At 48.8% G+C, this 23,761-nt stretch overlaps 1 protein-coding gene across 1 annotated transcript; it reads right to left on the bottom strand.

Moving 5' to 3' along the window:
• Positions 1–7,813: 7,813 nt before the first annotated feature.
• LOC147105570 (zona pellucida sperm-binding protein 4-like) lies at positions 7,814–13,059 on the bottom strand. Its single transcript, XM_086010922.1, has 7 exons — positions 13,033–13,059; positions 9,665–9,833; positions 8,947–9,125; positions 8,692–8,789; positions 8,483–8,616; positions 8,205–8,394; positions 7,814–7,961 (listed from the first exon to the last, which is right to left on the bottom strand). The coding sequence occupies exons 1-7, from the start codon at positions 13,057–13,059 to the stop codon at positions 7,814–7,816; spliced, it is 945 nt and encodes a 314-aa protein (XP_085867048.1).
• Positions 13,060–23,761: the final 10,702 nt, after the last annotated feature.

Here is a 23,761-nt window from a genome sequence, read left to right as displayed (position 1 = left end):
TGTCCAGGCCTTCGAGAGGGTGCAGAGGAGATTTACTGGAATGGTTCCAGGGATGAAAGTCTTCCGTTATGTGGAGAGACTGCAGAAACTGAGGGTTTTTCTCCTTAGAGCAGAGAAGGTTAATGGAAGATTTAATAGAGATGTTCAAAATTATGAGGGGTTTTCATAGAGATTATATGAAGAGACTGTTCCCACTGGCAGTAGGGTCAGCAACAAGAGGACGCTGATTTCAAACAATTGCCAAAGACCAGGGGGGAGATGAGGAGAATTTGTTTACACAGCGAGTTGTTGTGATCTGGAATGCGCTGCCTGAAAGGATGACGGAAGCAGATTCAGAAATACCACTCCCAAGGTAATTGGATATGTGCTTGAACAGGAGCAATTAGCAGGGCCATGGGGAAAGAGCAGGGACTGGGATTTATTGGATAGCTCTTTCAAAGGCCGACACAAACACGATGGGCCGAACAGCCTCCTTCGGTGCTGTATCACTCTGATTGCAGGAGATGGGGTCTCTGAGAGGGGTTAGGTGTGGTGCTGAATCAATGTTCCCCAATGTCCACGGGATGGAAGCTGCCTCTCTGCACCGCAAGGTACCGAGTCTCTCATTGACACAAACAACACGATTATCATTTAAAATTATAGGTTTCTCGAGTTAATGAGACTCGGTGTCTAAATTCTATTAGTGCTGCCTCCTTAAGAGGGACACTTGTGGAGCTGACTCTGTTTATTACCGGCAATTGCCAATTTCAAGTCAACTACAATTTCCACACTTTTGTACTCTATACCGCTATTTATGAAGCCCAGAATCCCGTAAGCCTTTTTAACGGCTTTCTCAACCTGTCCTTCCACCTTCAACGATTTGTGCACACATACCCCCAGGTCTCTCTGTTCCTGCACCCCCTTCAGGATTGGACCATTTAGTTTATATGTCCTCTCCTCATTCTTTCTACCAAAATCTATCACTTCACAATTTTCCGTGCTAAATTTCATCTGTCACGTGTCCGCCCATTTCACCTGCCTGTCTGTCTTCCTGACTTCTGTCACTCTCCTCCTCACTGTTCACTATACTGCCAAGTTTTGTCTCATCTGCAAATTTTGAAATTGTGCCCTGTACACCCATGTCCAAGTCATTAATATGTATCAAGAAAAGCAGTGGTCCTAGAACCGACCCCTTAGGAACACCACTGTATACCTTCCTCCAGTCCAAAAAACAACCGTTCACCACTACTCTCTGTTCCCTGTCACTCAGCCAATTCCGTATCCATGTCCACTGTCCCTGTAATTCCATGGGCTTCAACTTTGCTAGCAAACATATTATGTGGCACTTTTTCGAACGACTTTTTGAAATCCATGTTCACTACGTCAACTGCATTATCCTCATCAATCCTGCCTGTTACCTCATCAAAAAACTCAAAGTTAGTTAAACATGATTTGCCTTTAACAAATCCATGCTGGCTTTCCTTAATTAAACCACACTTTCCAAGCGACTGTTAATTTTGTCCCTGATTACTGTTTCTAAAAGCTTCCCCACTACCGAGGTCAAACTGAATGGGCTGTAGTTGCTGGGTTTATCTTTACACACTTTTTTGAACAAGGGAATAATATTTGCAGTTCTCCAGTCCTCTGGCACCGCCCCCGTATCTAAGGAGGATTGGAAGATTATGGCCAGTATCACCGCGATTTCTTCCCTAAATTCCCGCAGCATCCTAGGATGCATCCCATCCGCTCCTGGTGATTTATCTACTTTAAATACAGCCAGCCTTTCTAATGCCACTTTTTATCAATTTATATCCTATCAAGTATCTCCACTGCCTCCTCCTTTACAATGTCTATGGCAGCATCCTCTTCCTTGGTGAAGACTGATGCATAGTACTCATTTAGTACCTCAACCATACCCTCTGCCTCCATGAATAGGTCTCCTTTTTGGTCCCTAATCATCCCCATCCCTCCTCTTACTACCCTTTTACTATTTATATGCCTATAGAAGACTTTTGGATTACCTTTTATGTTGGCTGCAATTCTATTCTCATACCCTCTCTTTGCCCGTCTTATTTGATTTTTCACTTCTCCTCTGAAATTTCTATATAGAGCCTGATTCTCAGATGCATTTGCAACTTGACATCTGTCATATTCGCTCTTTTTCTGCTTCATCATATTCTCTATCTCTTTCATCATCCAGCGAGCCCTGACTTTAGTTGTCCTGCCTTTCCCCCTCGTTGGAAAGTACCTCAACTGCACCTGAACTATTTCCTCTTTAAAGGCAGCCTATTGTTTATTACAGTTTTGCCTGCCAATCTTTGATTCCAGTTTACCCGGGCCAGATCCGTTCTCATCCCACTGAAATTGCATTTCCCCCTGTTAAACATTTTTACTCTAGATTGCTCCCTGTCCTTTTTCATAGCTAACCAAAACCTTCTGATACTATGATTACTGTTCCCTAAATGTTCACCTATTGAAACTTGCTCCACCTGACCAACCTCATTCCCCAGTCTGGAGTACAGTTATGTTGAAAGACTGAAGAAGCTGGCGTTGTTCTCCTTGGAGCAGAGAAAATTGAGAGGAGATTTGATAGAGGTGTTCAAATCCATGAGGGGTGTGGACAGAGTAGATAGAGAGAAACTGTTCCCATTGGCAGAAGGGTGGAGAACCGGAGGGCAGAGATTTAAGGTGATTGGCAAAAGAACCAAAGGCCACGTAAGAAAGACTTTTTTACGCAGCGAGCGGTTAAGATTTGGAATGTTCTCCCTGAAAGGGCGGTGGAGGCAGATTCAATCACAGCTTTGAAAAGGGAGTTGGATAAGTATCTGAAGGGAAGAAATGTGCAGGGCTACGGGGAAAGGGCGGGGGAGTGGGACTGGCTGAAGTGCTCTTGCAGAGAGCCGGCACGGGCTCGACGGGCCGAATGGCCTCCTTTCCTGCTGTAACCATTCTATGATTCGATGATTCTATGACCATGCGCTGTAACTTTAAAAAAGGTTAAAAGGAAATTGAACAAATTAAATTAAAGTACTGTTCCTTATGGTGATGCAGCACTCCAGTGCCTGCGGTGCCCACCGGTCTCGGAAGGCCTCGAGCGTGCCGGCAGACACCGCGTGCTCCATCTCCAGGGCCACCCAGGGGTAAACGTGGCCGCGGAAGAGAGGTGGGCCGAATGACCCCCTGGACCGCCTGCTGCCTGGACCAGTTAATGGCCACTTTGGCCAGGCCCAGGAGCAGTCCCACGAGGAGGTCCCTGACCCGCCCGCTCCCCTCCGCACTGGGTGGCCGTAGATCAGGAGAGTGGGACTGAAGTGCAGCCAAAAATCGAGGATCAGCCCCTTCAAATAATGGAAGAGGGACTGCAACCTCTCACACTCCGTATAAACATGGACAATCTGGGTCTATGGGAACGAGACAAGTTCAGCCTTTCTTTATTGATGAACTGAAACAGAATATAAGGAAAGAAACATGTACCGCCTCTTAAAGAACAGACATTGTATTCAACCGATGTAAATTTAATCATACTTTATGTGGTAAACCACTGTATTGTATATTGCCACCTCTGGGTGGCGCTGTGTATGGAGGCATGCCTCAGCTGACTCCACCCACCACTGTGTGGGTTTCGTTCAGACTTGTTCAGTCACTCACGAAGAAGCATGGTCTCTTCTTAGCTAATAAAAGCCTTATTCATCTCTTCTTTCGACTCGTCGTCTCTTCTTCGACTCATCACCTTTTATGAAGTAATTGATAAGCGTATCAATTTTATTAGCTAAAAGTTAAATGGCGACACCTGAGGAGCAACAACAGCAACGGATACAGCAGACATTGCTGAGAGCCCTCAGACCACCACGCCTGGACCTCGACCCTCAAGATGTGGGTGCATCAGCCAAGTTTGAACACTGGCTGAGCTGCTTTGAATCCTTCCTCGCAATCTCACAGGTTACAGAGGAGGATCACAAACTGAAAATTTTGACCGCCCAGGTGAGCCATCAAGTATATATGCTAATCCGGGACTCTAATACGTACGTGGCGGCCCTCGAGCTACTAAAAGGGCAATATACGCGCCCAGTGAACACAATTTACGCCCGACACCTCTTGGGATCCCGCAGGCAGCAACCGGGAGAATCGGTAGGGGCATTTGCACGGGCGCTACTGGCACTCTGCAGAGACTGCGATTGTAAAGCGGTAACGGCTGTGGAGCACGCGCAGGGACTCGCCTGTGATGCCTTCGTCAGGGGCCTCCAGTCAGACCACACCCGGCAGAGACTGCTAGAAAGCAAGGAACCCGACCTGAAGACGGCCATTGCCCTTGCACTCTCGTTAGAGGAGGCCCACCGAAACCTCGAGGCATACCCCCGTAACGGCGCCGAGACATGGCAATCGAAACCATGGGACACGGGACCGCCGCCCCCGGCACCAACCGCTGCAGCGACCCAACCGAGACAGCAGCCTCCGGTAAGAACTGCTTCGATGCCCAGTAACCAGGCCCAAAAATGCTATTTCTGTGGCCAGTTAAAACATCCCAGAGCGCACTGCCCAGCTAAGACAGCTACCTGCTCGGGCTGCGGGAAGAAAGGCCATTACGCTAACGCCTGCAAGGGGAAGCCAGCCAGCAGCGCAGCGTGCGGGCCGTGGGAGCAGCCATCTTATCCGCCATTTTGTGTACCCCCGGCCGCATGGCATCCGCCGCCATCGTATCCAACGCACTCAACCGCCATTTCGTCACCGGAACCGACCACCGTCTCGGCGGATGACTATAGTGACTCACTAAGCCACATACTGGCCTCCGTGACGCTGGATCAAGGCCACCCTCACCATCTATCCAGCTCCATGATGGATATCGCGGTAAACGGCCGCGCCACCAGTTGCCTGATCGACAGCGGGAGCACAGAGAGTTTCGTCCACCCCGACACGGTACGTAGCCACTCCCTCACGATTCTGCCAACGCACCATCGCATTTCTATGGCGTGCAAGTCCCAGTCAATGGACATCAGCGGCTACTGTGTGGTGACCCTGTCAGTAGGGGGCACTGAATATCAAAAATTTAAACTGCTAGTCCTGCCCCGTCTTTGCGCTGCCGTCCTGCTAGGGTTGGATTTTCAGTGCCACCTTAAGAGTGTCACACTAGCATACGGTGGACCCCTCCCCCCACTCACAGTCTGCAACCAACAACTTTTAAATCGCCCGCTGCAAACCACCTGCAGCCTTTCCACATTAAAAGTCCCCCCCCCTCCCCTGTTCGCTAACCTCACCCGCGACTGTAAACCCATCGCTACCAAAAGCAGGCGGTACAGTGCCGGGGACAGAGCTTTTATCAGCTCTGAGGTGGAGCGGCTCTTGAAGGAGGGCATTATCGAAGGTAGCACTAGCCCCTGGCGAGCCCAGGTTGTAGTCGTTAAAACCACTGCAAAACGCCGCATGGTAATCGACTACAGCCAAACCATAAACCGGTACACCCAGCTGGACGCGTACCCCCTCCCTCGCATATCTGATATGGTCAATCAGATTGCGCAATACAAAGTATTCTCCACCATCGACCTTAAGTCAGCGTACCACCAGCTGCCCATCCGCCATGAGGACCGCCAGTATACTGCCTTCGAGGCAAACGGCCGCCTCTACCACTTCCTTAGGGTCCCCTTCGGCGTCACCAACGGGGTTTCGGTCTTCCAAAGGGAGATGGACCGAATGGTTGACCAGAACGCGCTGCGGGCAACCTTCCCCTATTTGGATAACGTCACCATCTGCGGCCACGACCAGCAGGACCACGACGTTAATCTAGCAAATTTCCTCCGTACGGCCCAACGGCTGAACCTAACGTACAATAAGGAAAAATGTATGTTTCACACCAAGCGCCTGGCCATCCTCGGCTGCGTGGTGGAGAACGGAGTCATCGGGCCCGACCCCGACAGAATGCGCCCCCTAATGGAGCTACCCCTTCCCCACTGCCAAAAAGCACTGAAGAGATGCCTGGGGTTTTTCTCCTACTACGCCCAGTGGGTGCCCCTCTATGCAGACAAAGCCAGGCCCCTCATCAAAGCCACCTCCTTCCCCCTGACACCAGAGGCGTGTGCAGCCTTCACTCTTATCAAGAACGATATCGCGAAGGCCGCAATGCACGCGGTGGATGAGTCCATCCCCTTCCAAGTGGAGAGCGATGCCTCCGACTTCGCCCTAGCCGCGACCCTTAACCAGGTGGGCAGACCCGTGGCCTTTTTCTCAAGGACCCTCCAGGGCCCCGAGACGAGACACTCCTCCGTCGAAAAGGAGGCCCAGGCTATTGTAGAAGCGGTGCGTCACTGGAGGCATTACCTGGCCGGGAAACGATTTACCCTGCTCACTGACCAGCGTTCAGTAGCTTTTATGTTTAATAATAAGCAGAGGGGTAAAATCAAGAACGACAAGATCTTGAGGTGGAGAATCGAACTCTCCACCTACAATTATGATATCTTGTATCGGCCAGGGAAACTCAATGAGCCCCCAGATGCCCTATCACGTGGTACATGCGCCAACGCGCAGAGTGATAGGCTGCAGTCCCTCCACAATGACCTCTGCCACCCGGGGGTCACCAGGTTTTTCCATTTTATCAAATCCCGTAACCTGCCCTACTCCATCGAGGAGGTCAGGACCATGACCAAGAGCTGCCAAATCTGCGCCGAGTGCAAACCGCACTTCTATAGGCCGGACAGAGCAAGCCTGATCAAGGCCACCCGCCCCTTCGAACGCCTGAGCGTCGATTTTAAAGGGCCCCTCCCCTCCGCTGACCGCAATGTGTACTTCCTCAACATAGTTGATGAGTACTCCCGTTTCCCCTTTGCCATCCCTTGCCCAGACATGACCAGTACCACGGTCATCAAGTGTCTGAATGACATCTTCGCTCTGTTCGGGTTCCCCAGCTATATACATAGCGACAGGGGCTCATCGTTCATGAGCGACGAACTTCGGCAGTACCTGCTAACAAGAGGTATCGCCATGAGCAGGACCACCAGTTACAACCCCCGGGGGAACGGCCAGGTGGAAAGGGAGAACGCGACGGTTTGGAAGGCAGTCCTCTTAGCACTAAAATCTAAGGGCCTTCCGACCTCCCGCTGGCAGGAGGTCCTCCCTGCAGTGCTCCACTCCATTCGGTCACTGCTTTGTACTGCCACTAATGCGACCCCTCATGAGAAAATGTTCGTTTTCCCCCGGAAGTCTACATCGGGAACCTCGCTACCGGCATGGTTGACTTCTCCTGGGCCCGTCCTACTGCGGAGGCACGTGAGGACGCATAAAACGGACCCCCTGGTCGAGCGGGTGCACCTCCTACACGCCAACCCCCAGTATGCCTGGGTGACATACCCAGACGGGCGGGAGGACACGGTCTCCATACGAGATCTCGCACCCTCGGGTACCCCTGAATTACCACCGTTATCCCCCTTACCACCGTTATCCCCCTTACCACCGTTATCCCCCACCACCCCTCCCAACCCAACCCCTGCAGACGGCATGCCAAAGCCCCAGGAATCTTCGCCAACCACCCAGACACCAGACCCGACGTCGGATGCTGCAACACCACCGCTGCCACCACCACGACGATCAGGACGTCAGACAAGGCCTCCTGATAGACTTAACTTGTAGTACCCTTCACCCCGCCGGACTTCACATTAAACAAGGGGTGAATGTGGTAAACCACTGTATTGTATATTGCCACCTCTGGGTGGCACTGTGTATAGAGGCATGCCTCAGCTGACTCCACCCACCACTGTGTGGGTTTCATTCAGACTTGTTCAGTCACTCACGAAGAAGCATGGTCTCTTCTTAGCTAATAAAAGCCTTATTCATCTCTTCTTTCGACTCGTCATCTCTTCTTCGACTCATCACCTTTTATGAAGTAATTGATAAGCGTATCAACTACAAACCGATTCTGGTGAGTTGGGAACGGCGAATGGGAAGCAGCGTCTACCGGGAGGAGGCGGGTTTTGTAATTGTCTCCAGTAAAGGGGCACCTGGAACAGAGAAAGAGCGGGTTATATGGAGAGGGCACCTGGAACTCCCAACTACAGAGTTACAGCGGCACATCAAAGCAAAGTCCCGAGATTAGAAGAGATAAAGAAACCAGTCCATTCAAGTCATCAATCGTCAACCTGGAGCTCAGATTGGTTTGATTATTGGCCGTTCCTTCACCCAGTCCATGTCGCCCCCCTCCCCAATCACCAGCCTGCCCCAAGGTCCCTCACTCGCTGCCTTACCTGCCCACCAGGAGGTCCCATCGGAGCCCCGAATGCGGCTCGGGGGTGGGGGTCGCCCAGCAGTCATTGAGCACCAGCACAAGGGACGGATCGTTCCGGTTCAGGACTCGAACCTCCACAAACACGGGGTCCCGGAGCACACTCAGGATCGGGTAGTCACTGGCCACGTACCAGCTCCGGTAGCCACCATCTGGAAAGAGAAGACGATGAAGGACGGCCACTATTTGGAGAGAGAGCGCGCCTGAAGTTGGACACTAACCATCAGCAGCACTCGCTACCTCTCGCTATTCTCAGCTCCAGAACCAGGATCCCGGCCTCAGTGGCAGGCAGTGGCGGAGAAAGGCTGTAAACTCTGGGCTTCACCTGCAATTCAGACTCCTGGCTCCCCTTGTAACTGCACTGGACATGGAGCCTGCAAGAGAACGGACACGGCTGGAGAATTCAGCTCCTCACCTTCTCTACCCGCTCCATGTGCTCCCAGTCTCACCTGAAGGGGCTGTCCCGGGTCACCGATCCCAAAGCTCCATCCAAGATCTCAAACTGACCCAACACATCCGTTTCATAGACGGCGTTCACCCCGTCCAGCTACAAGAGACAGAAGACCATCATTACAGAGAAATTGAGCAAGTCTGCCATTGCCTTATCACATGTAGTGTCTTTAAGGGCCCCCATTGCCCTTTAGACCCCCTCTTTCCCACCCGACTGACAGCCATTGATGGGGCTCCCAGCCCACAATACCTACCCGCTGAGTAGTGCCACACTCAGTGACTGCGAACTGAAAGAGCACAGTGTCTGCAGAGGCCACGGTCGGACTGCACTCCGCTCCGTGTCCATCCTTCAGATGGACCGTTGTCAGGTCTACAGGAGGCAGCGTCAAATCCTTGGAGATGGCGATCAGGACCCGGCCATCCTTGGTGCACACTGCAAGAGAGAGAGTCAATGAAAGGCGGCTAGTTGCTGCACGGGGAATGGCAAGGGAACCGTTACCGGGAGGGGGAGAAACTCCGCCCAGCGCAGCACCAGCTTCTAGTTTCCTTCTCTCCCCGTCCACACCCCAATTCTCCATCTAATGGAGACGGGTCACCAACTCCATCCCTACCGGACTGGTTACACAAGACCGGCATCAAATCCACACCCTGTCCGGTCAGTGCCAGCCAGGGACTGATCTTCACTCTGCCCTCCTATCCTGGGGCGCAATTCAACCATCAGAAGTCCCAAGTCGCATAGAGAAGGAAGGAGAGATCCTGGGTCAGGATCTCAATGATCAGACTTTCAAACTGTAGAACTGAACACGGCTCCTAAACCCGCCAGCTCCCGGACTGGAGAGGTTGGAGACTCCAGCTGATGTTTCAGGACAGGAGGAGAGAGGATACTGTCCAGGGAATCCCCAGTGCAGTTGGATTGCGGCTGGTCCTGGGAAGCCCTGGCCCAGAATATAGGCGAGCCGAGAATACACCCACCTGGCAGATTGTGGAGTGAATAGAAACACGGCGGCGCATCCCGGCTCCCGGCATCAAAGCAGCAGACTCTCCGCACACACTCACTGCCTTCAATTCCCCCAAACCCGCAGTCTTGGCGGAATTTGGGAGACAGCCAACATTGATCGGCGGGGAGGAGGAGAGAGGGCGGCTATGAACAGATTGTAAAAAAGAACAAGCCCAGAACCCGCAGCCCCTCCATTCTAACAAGCAAGGCTCCCAGATAAGTGAGGCTGTAGACCCGACTCCCCCTTTTTATCCCCTGTTTAACCCGCAGTAAATGAATGGTCTCATTGGCCCACGGGCTCCCCATGTGAACCCGCATTCCCACGGGGCACACGGAGATATTGGGGCCTTGTGTTTTTTGCTCCTTGAGTAGAGGGAACTGTGTTTTTTAACAAAATATAGATGTGTCTTTATTTGAAGTTGTAAAGTATGATTAGATTTACATCGGTTGAATACAATGTCTGTTCTTTAAGAGGCGGTACATGTTTCTTTCCTTATATTCTGTTTCAGTTCATCAATAAAGAAAGGCTGAACTTGTCTCGTTCCCATAGACCCAGATTGTCCATGTTTATACGGAGTGTGAGAGGTTGCAGTCCCTCTTCCATTATTTGAAGGGGCTGATCCTCGATTTTTGGCAGCACTTCAGTCCCACTCTCCTGATCTACGGCCACCCAGTGCGGAGGGGAGCGGGCGAGTCAGGGACCTCCTCGTGGGACTGCTCCTGGGCCTGGCCAAAGTGGCCATTAACTGGTCCAGGCAGCAGGCGGTCTAGGGGGTCATTCGGCCCACCTCTCTTCCGCGGCCACGTTCACCCCTGGGTGGCCCTGGAGATGGAGCACGCGGTGTCTGCCGGCACGCTCGAGGCCTTCCGAGACCGGTGGGCACCGCAGGCACTGGAGTGCTGCATCACCATAAGGAACAGTACTTTAATTTAATTTGTTCAATTTCCTTTTAACCTTTTTTAAAGTTACAGCACATGGTCATAGAATCATCGAATTATAGAATGGTTACAGCAGGAAAGGAGGCCATTCGGCCCGTCGAGCCCGTGCCGGCTCTCTGCAAGAGCACTTCAGCCAGTCCCACTCCCCCGCCCTTTCCCCGTAGCCCTGCACATTTCTTCCCTTCAGATACTTATCCAACTCCCTTTTCAAAGCTGTGATTGAATCTGCCTCCACCGCCCTTTCAGGGAGAACATTCCAAATCTTAACCGCTCGCTGCGTAAAAAAGTCTTTCTTACGTGGCCTTTGGTTCTTTTGCCAATCACCTTAAATCTCTGTCCTCCGGTTCTCCACCCTTCTGCCAATGGGAACAGTTTCTCTCTATCTACTCTGTCCACACCCCTCATGGATTTGAACACCTCTATCAAATCTCCTCTCAATTTTCTCTGCTCCAAGGAGAACAACGCCAGCTTCTTCAGTCTTTCAACATAACTGTACTCCAGACTGGGGAATGAGGTTGGTCAGGTGGAGCAAGTTTCAATAGGTGAACATTTAGGGAACAGTAATCATAGTATCAGAAGGTTTTGGTTAGCTATGAAAAAGGACAGGGAGCAATCTAGAGTAAAAATGTTTAACAGGGGGAAATGCAATTTCAGTGGGATGAGAACGGATCTGGCCCGGGTAAACTGGAATCAAAGATTGGCAGGCAAAACTGTAATAAACAATAGGCTGCCTTTAAAGAGGAAATAGTTCAGGTGCAGTTGAGGTACTTTCCAACGAGGGGGAAAGGCAGGACAACTAAAGTCAGGGCTCGCTGGATGATGAAAGAGATAGAGAATATGATGAAGCAGAAAAAGAGCGAATATGACAGATGTCAAGTTGCAAATGCATCTGAGAATCAGGCTCTATATAGAAATTTCAGAGGAGAAGTGAAAAATCAAATAAGACGGGCAAAGAGAGGGTATGAGAATAGAATTGCAGCCAACATAAAAGGTAATCCAAAAGTCTTCTATAGGCATATAAATAGTAAAAGGGTAGTAAGAGGAGGGATGGGGATGATTAGGGACCAAAAAGGAGACCTATTCATGGAGGCAGAGGGTTTGGTTGAGGTACTAACTGAGTACTATGCATCAGTCTTCACCAAGGAAGAGGATGCTGCCATAGACATTGTAAAGGAGGAGGCAGTGGAGATACTTGATAGGATATAAATTGATAAAAAGTGGCATTAGAAAGGCTGGCTGTATTTAAAGTAGATAAATCACCAGGAGCGGATGGGATGCATCCTAGGATGCTGCGGGAATTTAGGGAAGAAATCATGGTGATACTGGCCATAATCTTCCAATCCTCCTTAGATACGGGGGCGGTGCCAGAGGACTGGAGAACTGCAAATATTATTCCCTTGTTCAAAAAAGTGTGTAAAGATAAACCCAGCAACTACAGCCCTTTCAGTTTGACCTCGGTAGTGGGGAAGCTTTTAGAAACAGTAATCAGGGACAAAATTAACAGTCGCTTGGAAAGTGTGGTTTAATTAAGGAAAGCCAGCATGGATTTGTTAAAGGCAAATCATGTTTAACTAACTTGTTTGAGTTTTTTGATGAGGTAACAGGGAGGATTGATGAGGATAATGCAGTTGATGTAGTGAACATGGATTTCAAAAAGTCGTTCGAAAAAGTGCCACATAATATGTTTGCCAGCAAAGTTGAAGCCCATGGAATTAAAGGGACAGTGGACATGGATACGGAATTGGCTGAGTGACAGGGAACAGAGAGTAGTGGTGAACGGTTGTTTTTTGGACTGGAGGAAGGTATACAGTGGTGTTCCTAAGGGGTCGGTTCTAGGACCACTGCTTTTCTTGATACATATTAATGACTTGGACATGGGTGTACAGGGCACAATTTCAAAATTTGCAGATGAGACAAAACTTGGAAGTATAGTGAACAGTGAGGAGGAGAGTGACAGAAGTCAGGAAGACAGACAGGCAGGTGAAATGGGCGGACACGTGACAGATGAAATTTAGCACGGAAAATTGTGAAGTGATAGATTTTGGTAGAAAGAATGAGGAGAGGACATATAAACTAAATGGTCCAATCCTGAAGGGGGTGCAGGAACAGAGAGACCTGGGGGTATGTGTGCACAAATCGTTGAAGGTGGAAGGACAGGTTGAGAAAGCAGTTAAAAAGGCTTACGGGATTCTGGGCTTCATAAATAGCGGTATAGAGTACAAAAGTGTGGAAATTGTAGTTGACTTGAAATTGGCAATTGCCGGTAATAAACAGAGTCAGCTCCACAAGTGTCCCTCTTAAGGAGGCAGCACTAATAGAATTTAGACACCGAGTCTCATTAACTCGAGAAACCTATAATTTTAAATGATAATCGTGTTGTTTGTGTCAATGAGAGACTCGGTACCTTGCGGTGCAGAGAGGCAGCTTCCATCCCGTGGACATTGGGGAACATTGATTCAGCACCACACCTAACCCCTCTCAGAGACCCCATCTCCTGGAATCAGAGTGATACAGCACCGAAGGAGGCTGTTCGGCCCATCGTGTTTGTGTCGGCCTTTGAAAGAGCTATCCAATAAATCCCAGTCCCTGCTCTTTCCCCATGGCCCTGCTAATTGCTCCTGTTCAAGCACATATCCAATTACCTTGGGAGTGGTATTTCTGAATCTGCTTCCGTCATCCTTTCAGGCAGCGCATTCCAGATCACAACAACTCGCTGTGTAAACAAATTCTCCTCATCTCCCTCCTGGTCTTTGGCAATTGTTTGAAATCAGCGTCCTCTTGTTGCTGACCCTACTGCCAGTGGGAACAGTCTCTTCATATAATCTCTATGAAAACCCCTCATAATTTTGAACATCTCTATTAAATCTTCCATTAACCTTCTCTGCTCTAAGGAGAAAAACCCTCAGTTTCTGCAGTCTCTCCACATAACGGAAGACTTTCATCCCTGGAACCATTCCAGTAAATCTCCTCTGCACCCTCTCGAAGGCCTGGACATCCTTCCTAAAGTGCGGTGCCCATTACTGGATGCAATACTACAGCTAAGGCCTAAACAGTGATTTTTGAAGCATTACCATTACTTCCTTTACTTTGTCCCTTTTATTTATAAAGCAAAGGATTTTTAAGAGACATATGAACTTCAAAGATTCGTGTACGTATACCCCCAGATCTCTCTGTTCCTGCATTCCTTTAAAACGATACCATTTAGTCCATATTGCCTCTGCTCATTTTTCCTCCTAAAATGAAACACTTCACACTCCTCTGCATTAAATGTCATCTGCCATGTGTCTGCCCATTTCACCAATCTCTCTCTGTCCTCCTGAAGTCTGTCACTATCCTCCTCACAGTTTGCTACATTTCTGAGTTTGGTGTCATCTGCAAACTCTGAAATGATGCCTCCTTTACCCAAGTCCAGGTCAGTAATAGATCTCAAGAAGAGCAGTGGTCCCAATACCGACCCCTGGGGGACACCACTGTAAACCTCCCTCCAGTCTGATAAATATCCCTTCACCACTACTCTCTGCTTTCTGTCTCATAGCCAATTTAGTTTCCAAGCTGTCACTGCCCCTTTAATCCCGCTGTCTCCTTATAACCCCTGTAATGATATCAGCAAATAGTGATGATATTTGTCTGTGTTTGATTACTTATGCCTTACAGCATATTTGTCTGTGTTTTTGATTAATTGAGCCTGACCAGCAGAGGTCATGTGAGAGACAAGCAGTCCAGAGGAGTTTTACTTTCAGTTTCATTCTAGATGCATCACAGCATAGTGTCATAGAGTCATAGTCATAGAGTTTTACAGCACAGAAAGAGGCCCTTCGGCCCATCGTGTCCGCGCCGCCCATCCACCCCTGTCCTGTCTAATCCCATTTTCCAGCATTTGGTCCATAGCCTTGTATGCAATGGCATTTCAAGTGCTCATCCAAATGCTTCTTGAATGTTGTGAGGGTTCCTGCCTCTACCACCCTTTCAGGCAGTGAGTTCCAGATTCCAACCACCCTCTGGGTGAAAAAGTTCCTCCTCAAATCCCCTCTAAATCTCCTGCCCCTTACCCTGAATCTATGCCCCCTTGTTATTGACCCCCCTACTAAGGGGAAAAGTTCCTCTTTATCCACCCTATCTATGCCCCTCATCATTTTGTACACCTCAATCAGGTCCCCCCTCAGCCTTCTTTGCTCCAAGGAAAACAACCCCAGCCTGTTTAGTCTTTCTTCATAGCTGAGGCGCTCCATCCCAGGTAACATCATGGTGAATCTTCTCTGCACCCTCTCCAAAGCAATCACATCCTTCCTGTAGTGAGGCGACCAGAACTGCACACAGTACTCCAGCTGTGGCCTCACCTGCGTTTTGTACAGCTCCATCATAACCTCCCTGCTCTTATATTCTATGCCTCGGCTAATGAAGGCAAGTATCCCATATGCCTTTTTAACCACCTTATCTACCTGTTCCGCTGCCTTCAGAGATCTATGTACATGTACACCAAGGTCCCTCTGACCCTCTGTACTTCCTAGGGTCCTACCACTCATTGTGTATTCCCTTGCCTTATTTGTCCGTCCAAAATGCATCACCTCGCACTTTTCAGGGTTAAATTCCATTTGCCACTTTTCCGCCCATCTGACCAACCCGTTTATATCGTCCTGTAGCCTGAGGCTTTCCTCCTCGCAATTTACCACCCCACCAATTTTCGTGTCATCTGCGAACTTACTGATCATACCTTTTACATTCTCATCCAAATCATTTATGTAGATCACAAACAACAAGGGACCCAGCACCGATCCCTGAGGTACCCCACTGGACACAGGCTTCCAGTCGCAAAAGCATCCTTCGACCATCACCCTCTGCCTCCTGCCACTCAGCCAGTTTAGGATCCAACGCGCCAAGGCACCCTGGATCCCATGGGCTCTTACCTTCTTGACCAGTCTCCTGTGCGGGACTTTGTCAAAAGCTTTACTGAAGTCCATGTAAACCACATCCACAGCATTTCCCTCATCCACCCCCCTAGTCACCCCCTCGAAAAATTCAATCAGATTTGTCAGACATGATTTACCCTTGACAAAGCCATGCTGACTATCCCCGATAAATCCTTGCCTCTCCAAGTGGAGACTAATTTTGTCTCTCAGAATTTTTTCCAATAATTTCCTTACCACAGATGTTAGGCTGACTGGCCTGTAATTCCCTGGTTTACCCCTGCTACCCTTCTTGTATAGTGGTACTACATTAGCTGTTCTCCAGTCCTCTGGTACATCCCCTGTGGCCAGAGAGGTTCTGAAAATTTGTGTCAGAGCCCCTGCAATCTCCTCCTTTGCCTCCCACAGCAGCCTGGGATACATCTCGTCCGGGCCTGGGGATTTATCCACTTTTTGGCCTGCTAAAACCGCTAGCACCTCCTCCCTCTCGATGCTAATATGTTCAAGTATGTCACAGTCCCCTTGCCCGATTTCTATGTCTGCATCGTCTCTCTCCATAGTGAACACAGATGCAAAAAATTCATTTAAAACCCCGCCTACATCATCTGGCTCTACACACAGATTGCCACTTTGGTCCCTAATGGGCCCTACCCTTTCCCTGGTTATCCTCTTGCCCTTAATATACTTATAAAACATCTTAGGATTTTCCTTTATTTTGCTCGCCAGTGTTATTTCATGGCCCCTCCTCGCCCTCCTAATTTCTTTTTTAAGTATGCCCCTGCACTTTTTATACTCCTCTAGGGCTTCTTCCGTCTTTAGTCTTTTGTAACTGCCAAAAGCCCCCCTTTTATTTCTAATGCATTTTTGTATATCCCTTGTCATCCAAGGTTCCCTTTGCTTGTTGGTCCCACCCTTGACCTTTACAGGAACATGTTGGCGTTGTACTCTCTCTATTTCCCTTCTGAAAGTCTCCCACTGTCTTGATGTGGATTTTCCTATAAGTAGCTGCTCCCAGTCCACTTTGCCCAGATCCTGCCTTATCATATTAAAATCGGCCTTCCCCCAATTTAGAACCCTTATTTCCGGGCCGTCTTTGTCTTTTTCCATGACCACCTTAAATCTCACCGAATTATGGTCACTATCGCCAAAATGCTCTCCTACTGACACTTCCACCACTTGCCCGGCTACATTCCCCAGAATTAGGTCCAGTATCGCCCCCTCTCTTGTAGGACTTTCTACATGTTGGCTCAAAAAGCTCTCCTGGATGCACTTTAAGAATTCTGCACCCTCTAAGCCTTTCACACTCTGACTATCCCAATTTATATTGGGGAAGTTGAAATCCCCCACTATTATTACCCTATTATTTTCGCACTTTTCTGAGATTTGCCTACATATCTGTTCCTCTATCTCCCCCTGACTGTTTGGGGGCCTATAGTACACTCCCAGCAAAGTGCTTGCCCCCTTTTTGTTTTTAAGTTCTACCCATATGGCCTCATTAGAGGAACCCGCTAATATATCATCCCTCCTTACAGCAGTAATTGACTCCTTAATTAATATTGCAACACCCCCTCCCCTTTTACACCCCCCTCTGTCTCGCCTGAAGATTCTATACCCCGGAATATTGAGCTGCCAGTCCTGACCCTCCCTCAACCATGTCTCCGTGATAGCAACAATATCGTACTCCCATGTGTTCAACAACAACTTCAGTTCGTCCACCTTATTTGCAAGACTCCTTGCATTAAAATAAATGCCTTCCAGCCCTGCCATATTCCCTTTTGCCTTCGCATATTTGCTCTGCCTTGTTTTTTTCTCTGTATTTGGCTGTAAATCACCCCCTGCTATAGCTCCACTCTGTACCCCATCCCCCTGCCAAGTCAGTTTAAACCCCCCCCAGCAGTGCTAGCAAACCTCCCCGCAAGGATATTGGTTCCCCTCTGGTTCAGGTGTAAACCGTCCGACTTGTACAAGTCCCACCTTTCCCAGAAGCAGACCCAGTGATCCAGGAAACTAAAGCCCTCCCTCCTGCACCATCCCTTTAGCCACGCATTCATCTGTTCTATCTTCCCATTCCTATACTCACTAGCACGTGGCACCGGGAGTAATCCAGAGATTACAACCTTTGAGGTCCTGCTCTTTAATCCTTCACCTAGCTCCCTAAATTCTTGCTGCAGGACCTCATCCCTCTTTTTACCTATGTCGTTGGTACCAATGTGGACCACGACCTCTAGCTGTTCACCCTCCCCCTCCAGAATGCCCTGCAGCCGCTCAGTGATATCCTTGACCCTGGCACCAGGGAGGCAACAAACCATCCTGGATTCACGTCTACGGCCACAGAAACGCCTATCTGTTCCCCTTACTATAGAATCCCCTACCACTATTGCTCTCCCACTCTTTTTCCCCCCTTCCTGGGCAGCAGGAGCACCCCCAGTGCCAGGAAGTTGGCTGCTGCTGCCTTCCCCTGGCGAGTCATCCCCCTCAACAGTATCCAAAGCGGCATACCTGTTTGAGAGGGGAATGGTCACAGGGGTCTCCTGCACTACCTGCCTGCTTCTATTGCTCCTCCTGGTGGTCACCCATTTCCTATCTTCCTGTGCAGCCCTTCCCTGCGGTGTGACCAACTCACTAAACGTGTTGTCCACGAACCTCTCAGCATCGTGAATGCTCAACAACCCATCCACCCGCAGCTCCAGCGCCTCAATGCGGTTTGCTAGTAGCTGCAGATGGATGCATCTCTGGCACACGTGGTCATCAGGGGCACCGGCAGTATCCCTGAATTCCCACATAGAGCAAGAGGAGCATATCACGGGGCTGGGCTCACCTGGCATGACCTTCCCTTTACTTAATTTAAATTAATTTACTATCACCAATTAAAAATATCTCTAAGGCGCTTGTATAGTCTACCAACAGTCCCTGCTACACCAGAAAAGACCCTAGTAACTATAAACTACAGAGTTTAAGTTTAAAAAAGAGAAATACTCACCAACCAATCACTTACCTGCTCCCTGGTGACGTCACACTCTGATTACTTTTTACCTCTCTCCTCTGCTGTTGATTTGGTACGCCTCTGCTGAACCCGCCGGTTTTAAGTGCCGCCGGTCGCGCTGCTGCTCTCCCACAGGTCCAAGCTCTCTGACCTCGCCCCTGCTGAACCCGCCGGTTTTAAGTGCCGCCGGTCGCGCTGCTGCTCTCCCACAGGTCCAAGCTCTCTGACCTCGCCTCTGCTGAACCCGCCGGTTTTAAGTGCCGCCGGTCGTGCTGCTGCTTTCCCACAGGTCCAAGCTCTCTGACCTCGCCTCTGCTGAACCCGCCGGTTTTAAGTGCCGCCGGTCGCGCTGCTGCTCTCCCACAGGTCCAAGCTCTCTGACCTCGCCTCTGCTGAACCCGCTGGTTTTAAGTGCCGCCGGTCGCGCTGCTGCTCTCCCACAGGTCCAAGCTCTCTGACCTCGCCTCTGCTGAACCCGCCGGTTTTAAGTGCCGCCGGTCGCGCTGCTGCTCTCCCACAGGTCCAAGTGTGTTCTGTAAAAAGCTGTAGCAAGTCTTGAACAAGACTTTAGATTAAACAACATTCTCTTTCAGAAATGAGTCTTTATTGAACCCAAAAAGAAATCAAAACATGATGTCAGAAGTGGCTGAAAGAGAAAAAATCTGAAGTTAGCAACTTGATGGGACAGTGAAAGCAGTTGTGGCAAGTAAGCGAAATCAGCTCTCCACATATTAGCAAGCCAGAAGAGAACATCGTTGCTTACCATTAGAGAATAGCTAACGAAGTAAAAAATGGAAGGTTTACTCCCACCAGCGACGCTTCAATTGTCAGGTAATGTGGCTGAAAATTGGAGAAGGTTCAAACAACGTTTAGAGTTGTATTTAGCGGCAATCGGAGCTGACGAGAAAAGTGATAAACAAAAATCGTCCGTGTTCTTACATGTCGTGGGTGATGCAGCGCTGGAGGTATATAATAATTTCATATTTGCTGTTGATGGAGACAAAATGAAGCTAGATAAAATAATGGAACAGTTTGAGGCCTACTGCATACCTAAACGCAACGTGACCTTTGAGAGGCACAAGTTTTTCACATGTGTACAGAAAATCGGTGAGACTATTGATCAGTATGTGACTGAACTGAGAAACCGGAGCAAATCGTGTGAATTTGGGGGACTCACAGACTCGCTGATAAAAGACAGACTGGTGTGTGGTATTCGAGATAATGGTCTAAGGGAAAGACTGCTAAGAGAGCAAGATCTAGACCTGGGAAAAGCCATAGCACTGTGTAGGGTTACAGAGACTGTGAAGCTGCAGGCAAAGGAGCTGTTCAGTGACAGTCGCTGCAACGTGGATGCAGTGAGAAAGAACGGATACAAACCGTTTAACAAAGAGAGCGCCAATGTGAAAAAAGAGACGTGGCCAGCAAACGAAAATGAAAGAGACAATCGGAAGTCATGTAGTCGATGCGGTACACAGCATCCACCAAGAAAGTGTCCAGCATATGGTAAAACATGCAATAGATGCAACAAAAACAACCATTATGCCCGTTGCTGTAAGAACCAAGCGCAACAAAGCAAGGTCCATACAGTAGATGAAAGCGAGATAGAGGAATTCAATGCAGATGTTGTGTCTGAAAACAAAAAAGAAAGAGACTGGATGTTGACACTAAAAGTGAATGGCATACACATTCCATTTAAATTGGATACTGGAGCACAAGTTAATGTGATATCAGAGACCGATTTTAAGAGAATTAGACCCAGACCAAAGTTACATGGAATACAAGTGAAAATGACCGGATACTCAGGTACTGATATACCAGTGAAAGGAAAATGCATTGTCAAAGTAACACACAAGGACAAAGAGCACACGCTAGCATTAATCGTGGTGCCAAAGGATGTGCAAGCCATATTAGGTTTTAAAGCCTGTGAGAGACTGAACCTGGTAAAGAGAGTCCTCGTTGTGGAAAGTGAAAGAGAGACAGTCTATGATGAACTGAATGTTGCGTACACACCGGGTAAGCTGATGTATACAGCAGACACGTTGTCCAGAGCTGTTGACCCAAGTGAGCCCGCAAACACCACAATGGATGAAAAAGTGAACGCCTACGTGGACATGATCACAAGTGCACTGCCCATAGCAGATGCAAAAATGGAGCTCATAAAGACTGAGACAAACAAAGCTGAAACAATGAGACGACTGAGAAAAAGCATCTTGAATGGATGGCCCAACATGAAGCAAGGCTGCTCACCTGATATAGCAGAGTACTGGAACTGCAGGGCGGAACTATCAGCGGTCGAAGACATCATCTACAAGGGAAGTAAAATAGTTATCCCAAAGAGTCTGAGAAGAGAGATGCTAAAAAAGATCCATGGAGGACATCTGGGAATCGAAAAGTGTAAGAAAAGAGCACAAGAGGTGATGTACTGGCCACGAATCAACTAAGAGGTGACAAATGAGGTGTCAAACTGCACAATATGCCTGAAATATCGAGCAAGCAATCCGGTAGAACCACTAAAGCCACACCCAGCACCAGACAGACCTTACCAGAAGGTAGGCGCTGACCTATTCGTGTGTCAAGGGAAGGACTATCTTGTCGTCACAGACTGTTACTCCCTGTATCCAGAGGTTTGCAGACTGTACACCACCACTGCAGAAGCTGTGATAAGTATGAAAGCCATATTCTCCAGACATGGCGTGGCAAGCGAGGTCTTCACAGACAACGGACCCCAGTTTAACAATGCAAATTTCCGACACTTTGCCAAAGAGTGGGACTTTGTCCACACAATGTCAAGTCCTCACTATCCACAGTCCAATGGACTAGTGGAAAAATCGGTCCAGACAGTGAAAAGACTGATGTACAAGGCAAAAGACAGTGGAACTGACTTCTACCAAAGCATGCTTGTATACCGCACAACGCCGCTCGAGTGTGGTATGTCACCAGCCCAACTCCTGATGGGACGTCGGCTAAGGTCAAACCTACCCATCCCGGAGAACCTCCTGAAAACAAAAGAGGGGGAGAAAGTGAGGAAGTTCAAAGGGCAACAGAAAGAAAAGCAAAAGTACTACTATGACAGAGGAACACAAAACCTACCTGAACTCCACACTGGTGACCAAGTAAGGTTGAAAGACAAAACAAACACATGGACTCAGAAGGGAACTGTCCTGAGTGAAGTTCAACCAAGATCATACACCATTCAGACAAATGAGGGTGCTGTTCTGAGAAGAAATCGTCGAGACCTTCTCATGGGACCAGCCACAGCAGGTCAAGAGACTGATACTGGTGAACAACCTGATCACACAGCTGAGAACCACTCAGATTCAAGGACAATCAATCAGAAAATCCTCAAGACACGTGAAGCCTCCTGAGAGACTCATTGAGCAAATTTAAGGACTATTGTTAAAGAAGGAAGTAATGTTATCTTATTCTTTCTTCAAGTTCTAGTGTATTGACATATTTCATGTGAACACACAAAGCAAGGGTAAAAAACCTTGCTCGTGATAATGATAATGTAAGTTCATTAAATGTTGTTAGTTAAAAGTAAAATACTTTTGTTTTAAGAAAGGGAGATGTAATGATATCAGCAAATAGTGATGATATTTGTCTGTGTTTGATTACTTATGCCTTACAGCATATTTGTCTGTGTTTTTGATTACTTGTGCCTGACCAGCAGAGGTCATGTGAGAGACAAGCAGTCCAGAGGAGTTTTACTTTCAGTTTCATTCTAGATGCATCACAGCATAGTGTGTTCTGTAAAAAGCTGTAGAAAGTCTTGAACAAGACTTTAGATTAAACAACATTCTCTTTCAGAAATGAGTCTTTATTGAACCCAAAAATAAATCAAAACAACCCCAGTGTAGTGGAAGGATATCTTTTCAAACTCCCCCAGAGATCCCATCTCCTGGAATGGTCTCGGAGTGATCCCTGTAGTGGACAGATCCCGGGTCAAACTCATCCTGTTAAAGGCTCTGAGAATCAGAGGGTGCATCACTTGTCCAAATGGAAATGACAATGTCAGCAACACCTGCCATGGCACAAGCCCTGGCCCTTGGCTGAATGGGATTCCAGCCGTGGCCAGAATGTGGTCGATGCAATGTTCATTCTGAAATGTAGGACTGAAACTTGTAGACCCCGGAAAATGTAACAGAGCACGGCGGGGACCCTGGGTTTACTGCCACCTCCCAATAACCTATTATACGGTTTACAGTCATTTGTGTCCGTAGATTTTGAGTGATGTCCTCTGTACAAGAGACCTGGTTTGGAGAAATTTACAGAACACAACATCCACTTTACAACAACAACTTGCATTTATATAGCACCTTAACGCAGCAACACATCCCAAGGCCCTTCCCAAAGTTATCACACAGCAGGCCTTTGACCGTGTATGGTGAGAAGGTCTATGGCATGTCTTGTGGATGTTCGGTGTTCCTGAGAAACTTGTCAGACTGCTGGAGAGCATTTCCCAGAAGTCCCTGTGTGCGCTGGAGTGGACAGGGAACTAGCGGAATGGTTTGGATCAACAGTTGGAGTGAGATAAGGATGCACATTGTCACCTGATAGATTTAGGGGGAGAAATTTGGTGTCGCCCCGTTTGGGGCTCAATTAGCGGCCGGGCCCAAAGTTTAGCGCCTGGCGCTGATTATCACCGCCGACTGCAAACTTGGCGTTTATCATCCCTGGAGGTGATTGGAGCGCTAAATCAGGTGCTACACACCTGTCTTAAGGCGCAAAGGCCGAGGAGCGAGGCGCTAACTCAGAGTGCGGGTGAAGCGCAGGTGATGTCAGGTAGCAATGGAACACAGACACACTGGCACCGGCCAGTTCTTAAAGGGGAGGGTGGATCTTGCTCTCCAGCCACACCCTGCTCATTGCAGGCTTGAATTTCGGCCTGGACAGACCTGTGCCTAAATTTTCCAGCCAAGGACTATGGAAAGGGTGAGAGAACGAGCTCAGCACTTCAGTGACCGGGCCTTGGAGGCTCTGGTTGGCACGGTGGAGCGCAGAAGAGCTATACTGCAGCCTGAGAGTGGCAGGAGGCCATTGCCACGTGACTACAGAAGAGTCTGGAGGGAGGTGGCTCATCACGTCTCCTCCGGGAGCATGGTGCCCAGGACCCACAACCAATGTCGCAAAAAGTTCAACGACTTCACTCGGGTGGTCAGGGTGAGTGGCTGTTGTTCAATACCTCTCCATCCCTCCATCTCAACCTCACTTTATGGCCAGAGGGTCTTAAAACCCCAATGCCCAAC

This window comes from Somniosus microcephalus, chromosome 17, assembly GCF_052327205.1.
Source record: "Somniosus microcephalus isolate GS21.2 chromosome 17, FLI_Smic_1.0, whole genome shotgun sequence".
In the NCBI taxonomy this organism is placed as follows: domain Eukaryota; kingdom Metazoa; phylum Chordata; class Chondrichthyes; order Squaliformes; family Somniosidae; genus Somniosus; species Somniosus microcephalus.
This window is presented reverse-complemented; position numbering and strand designations above follow the sequence as displayed.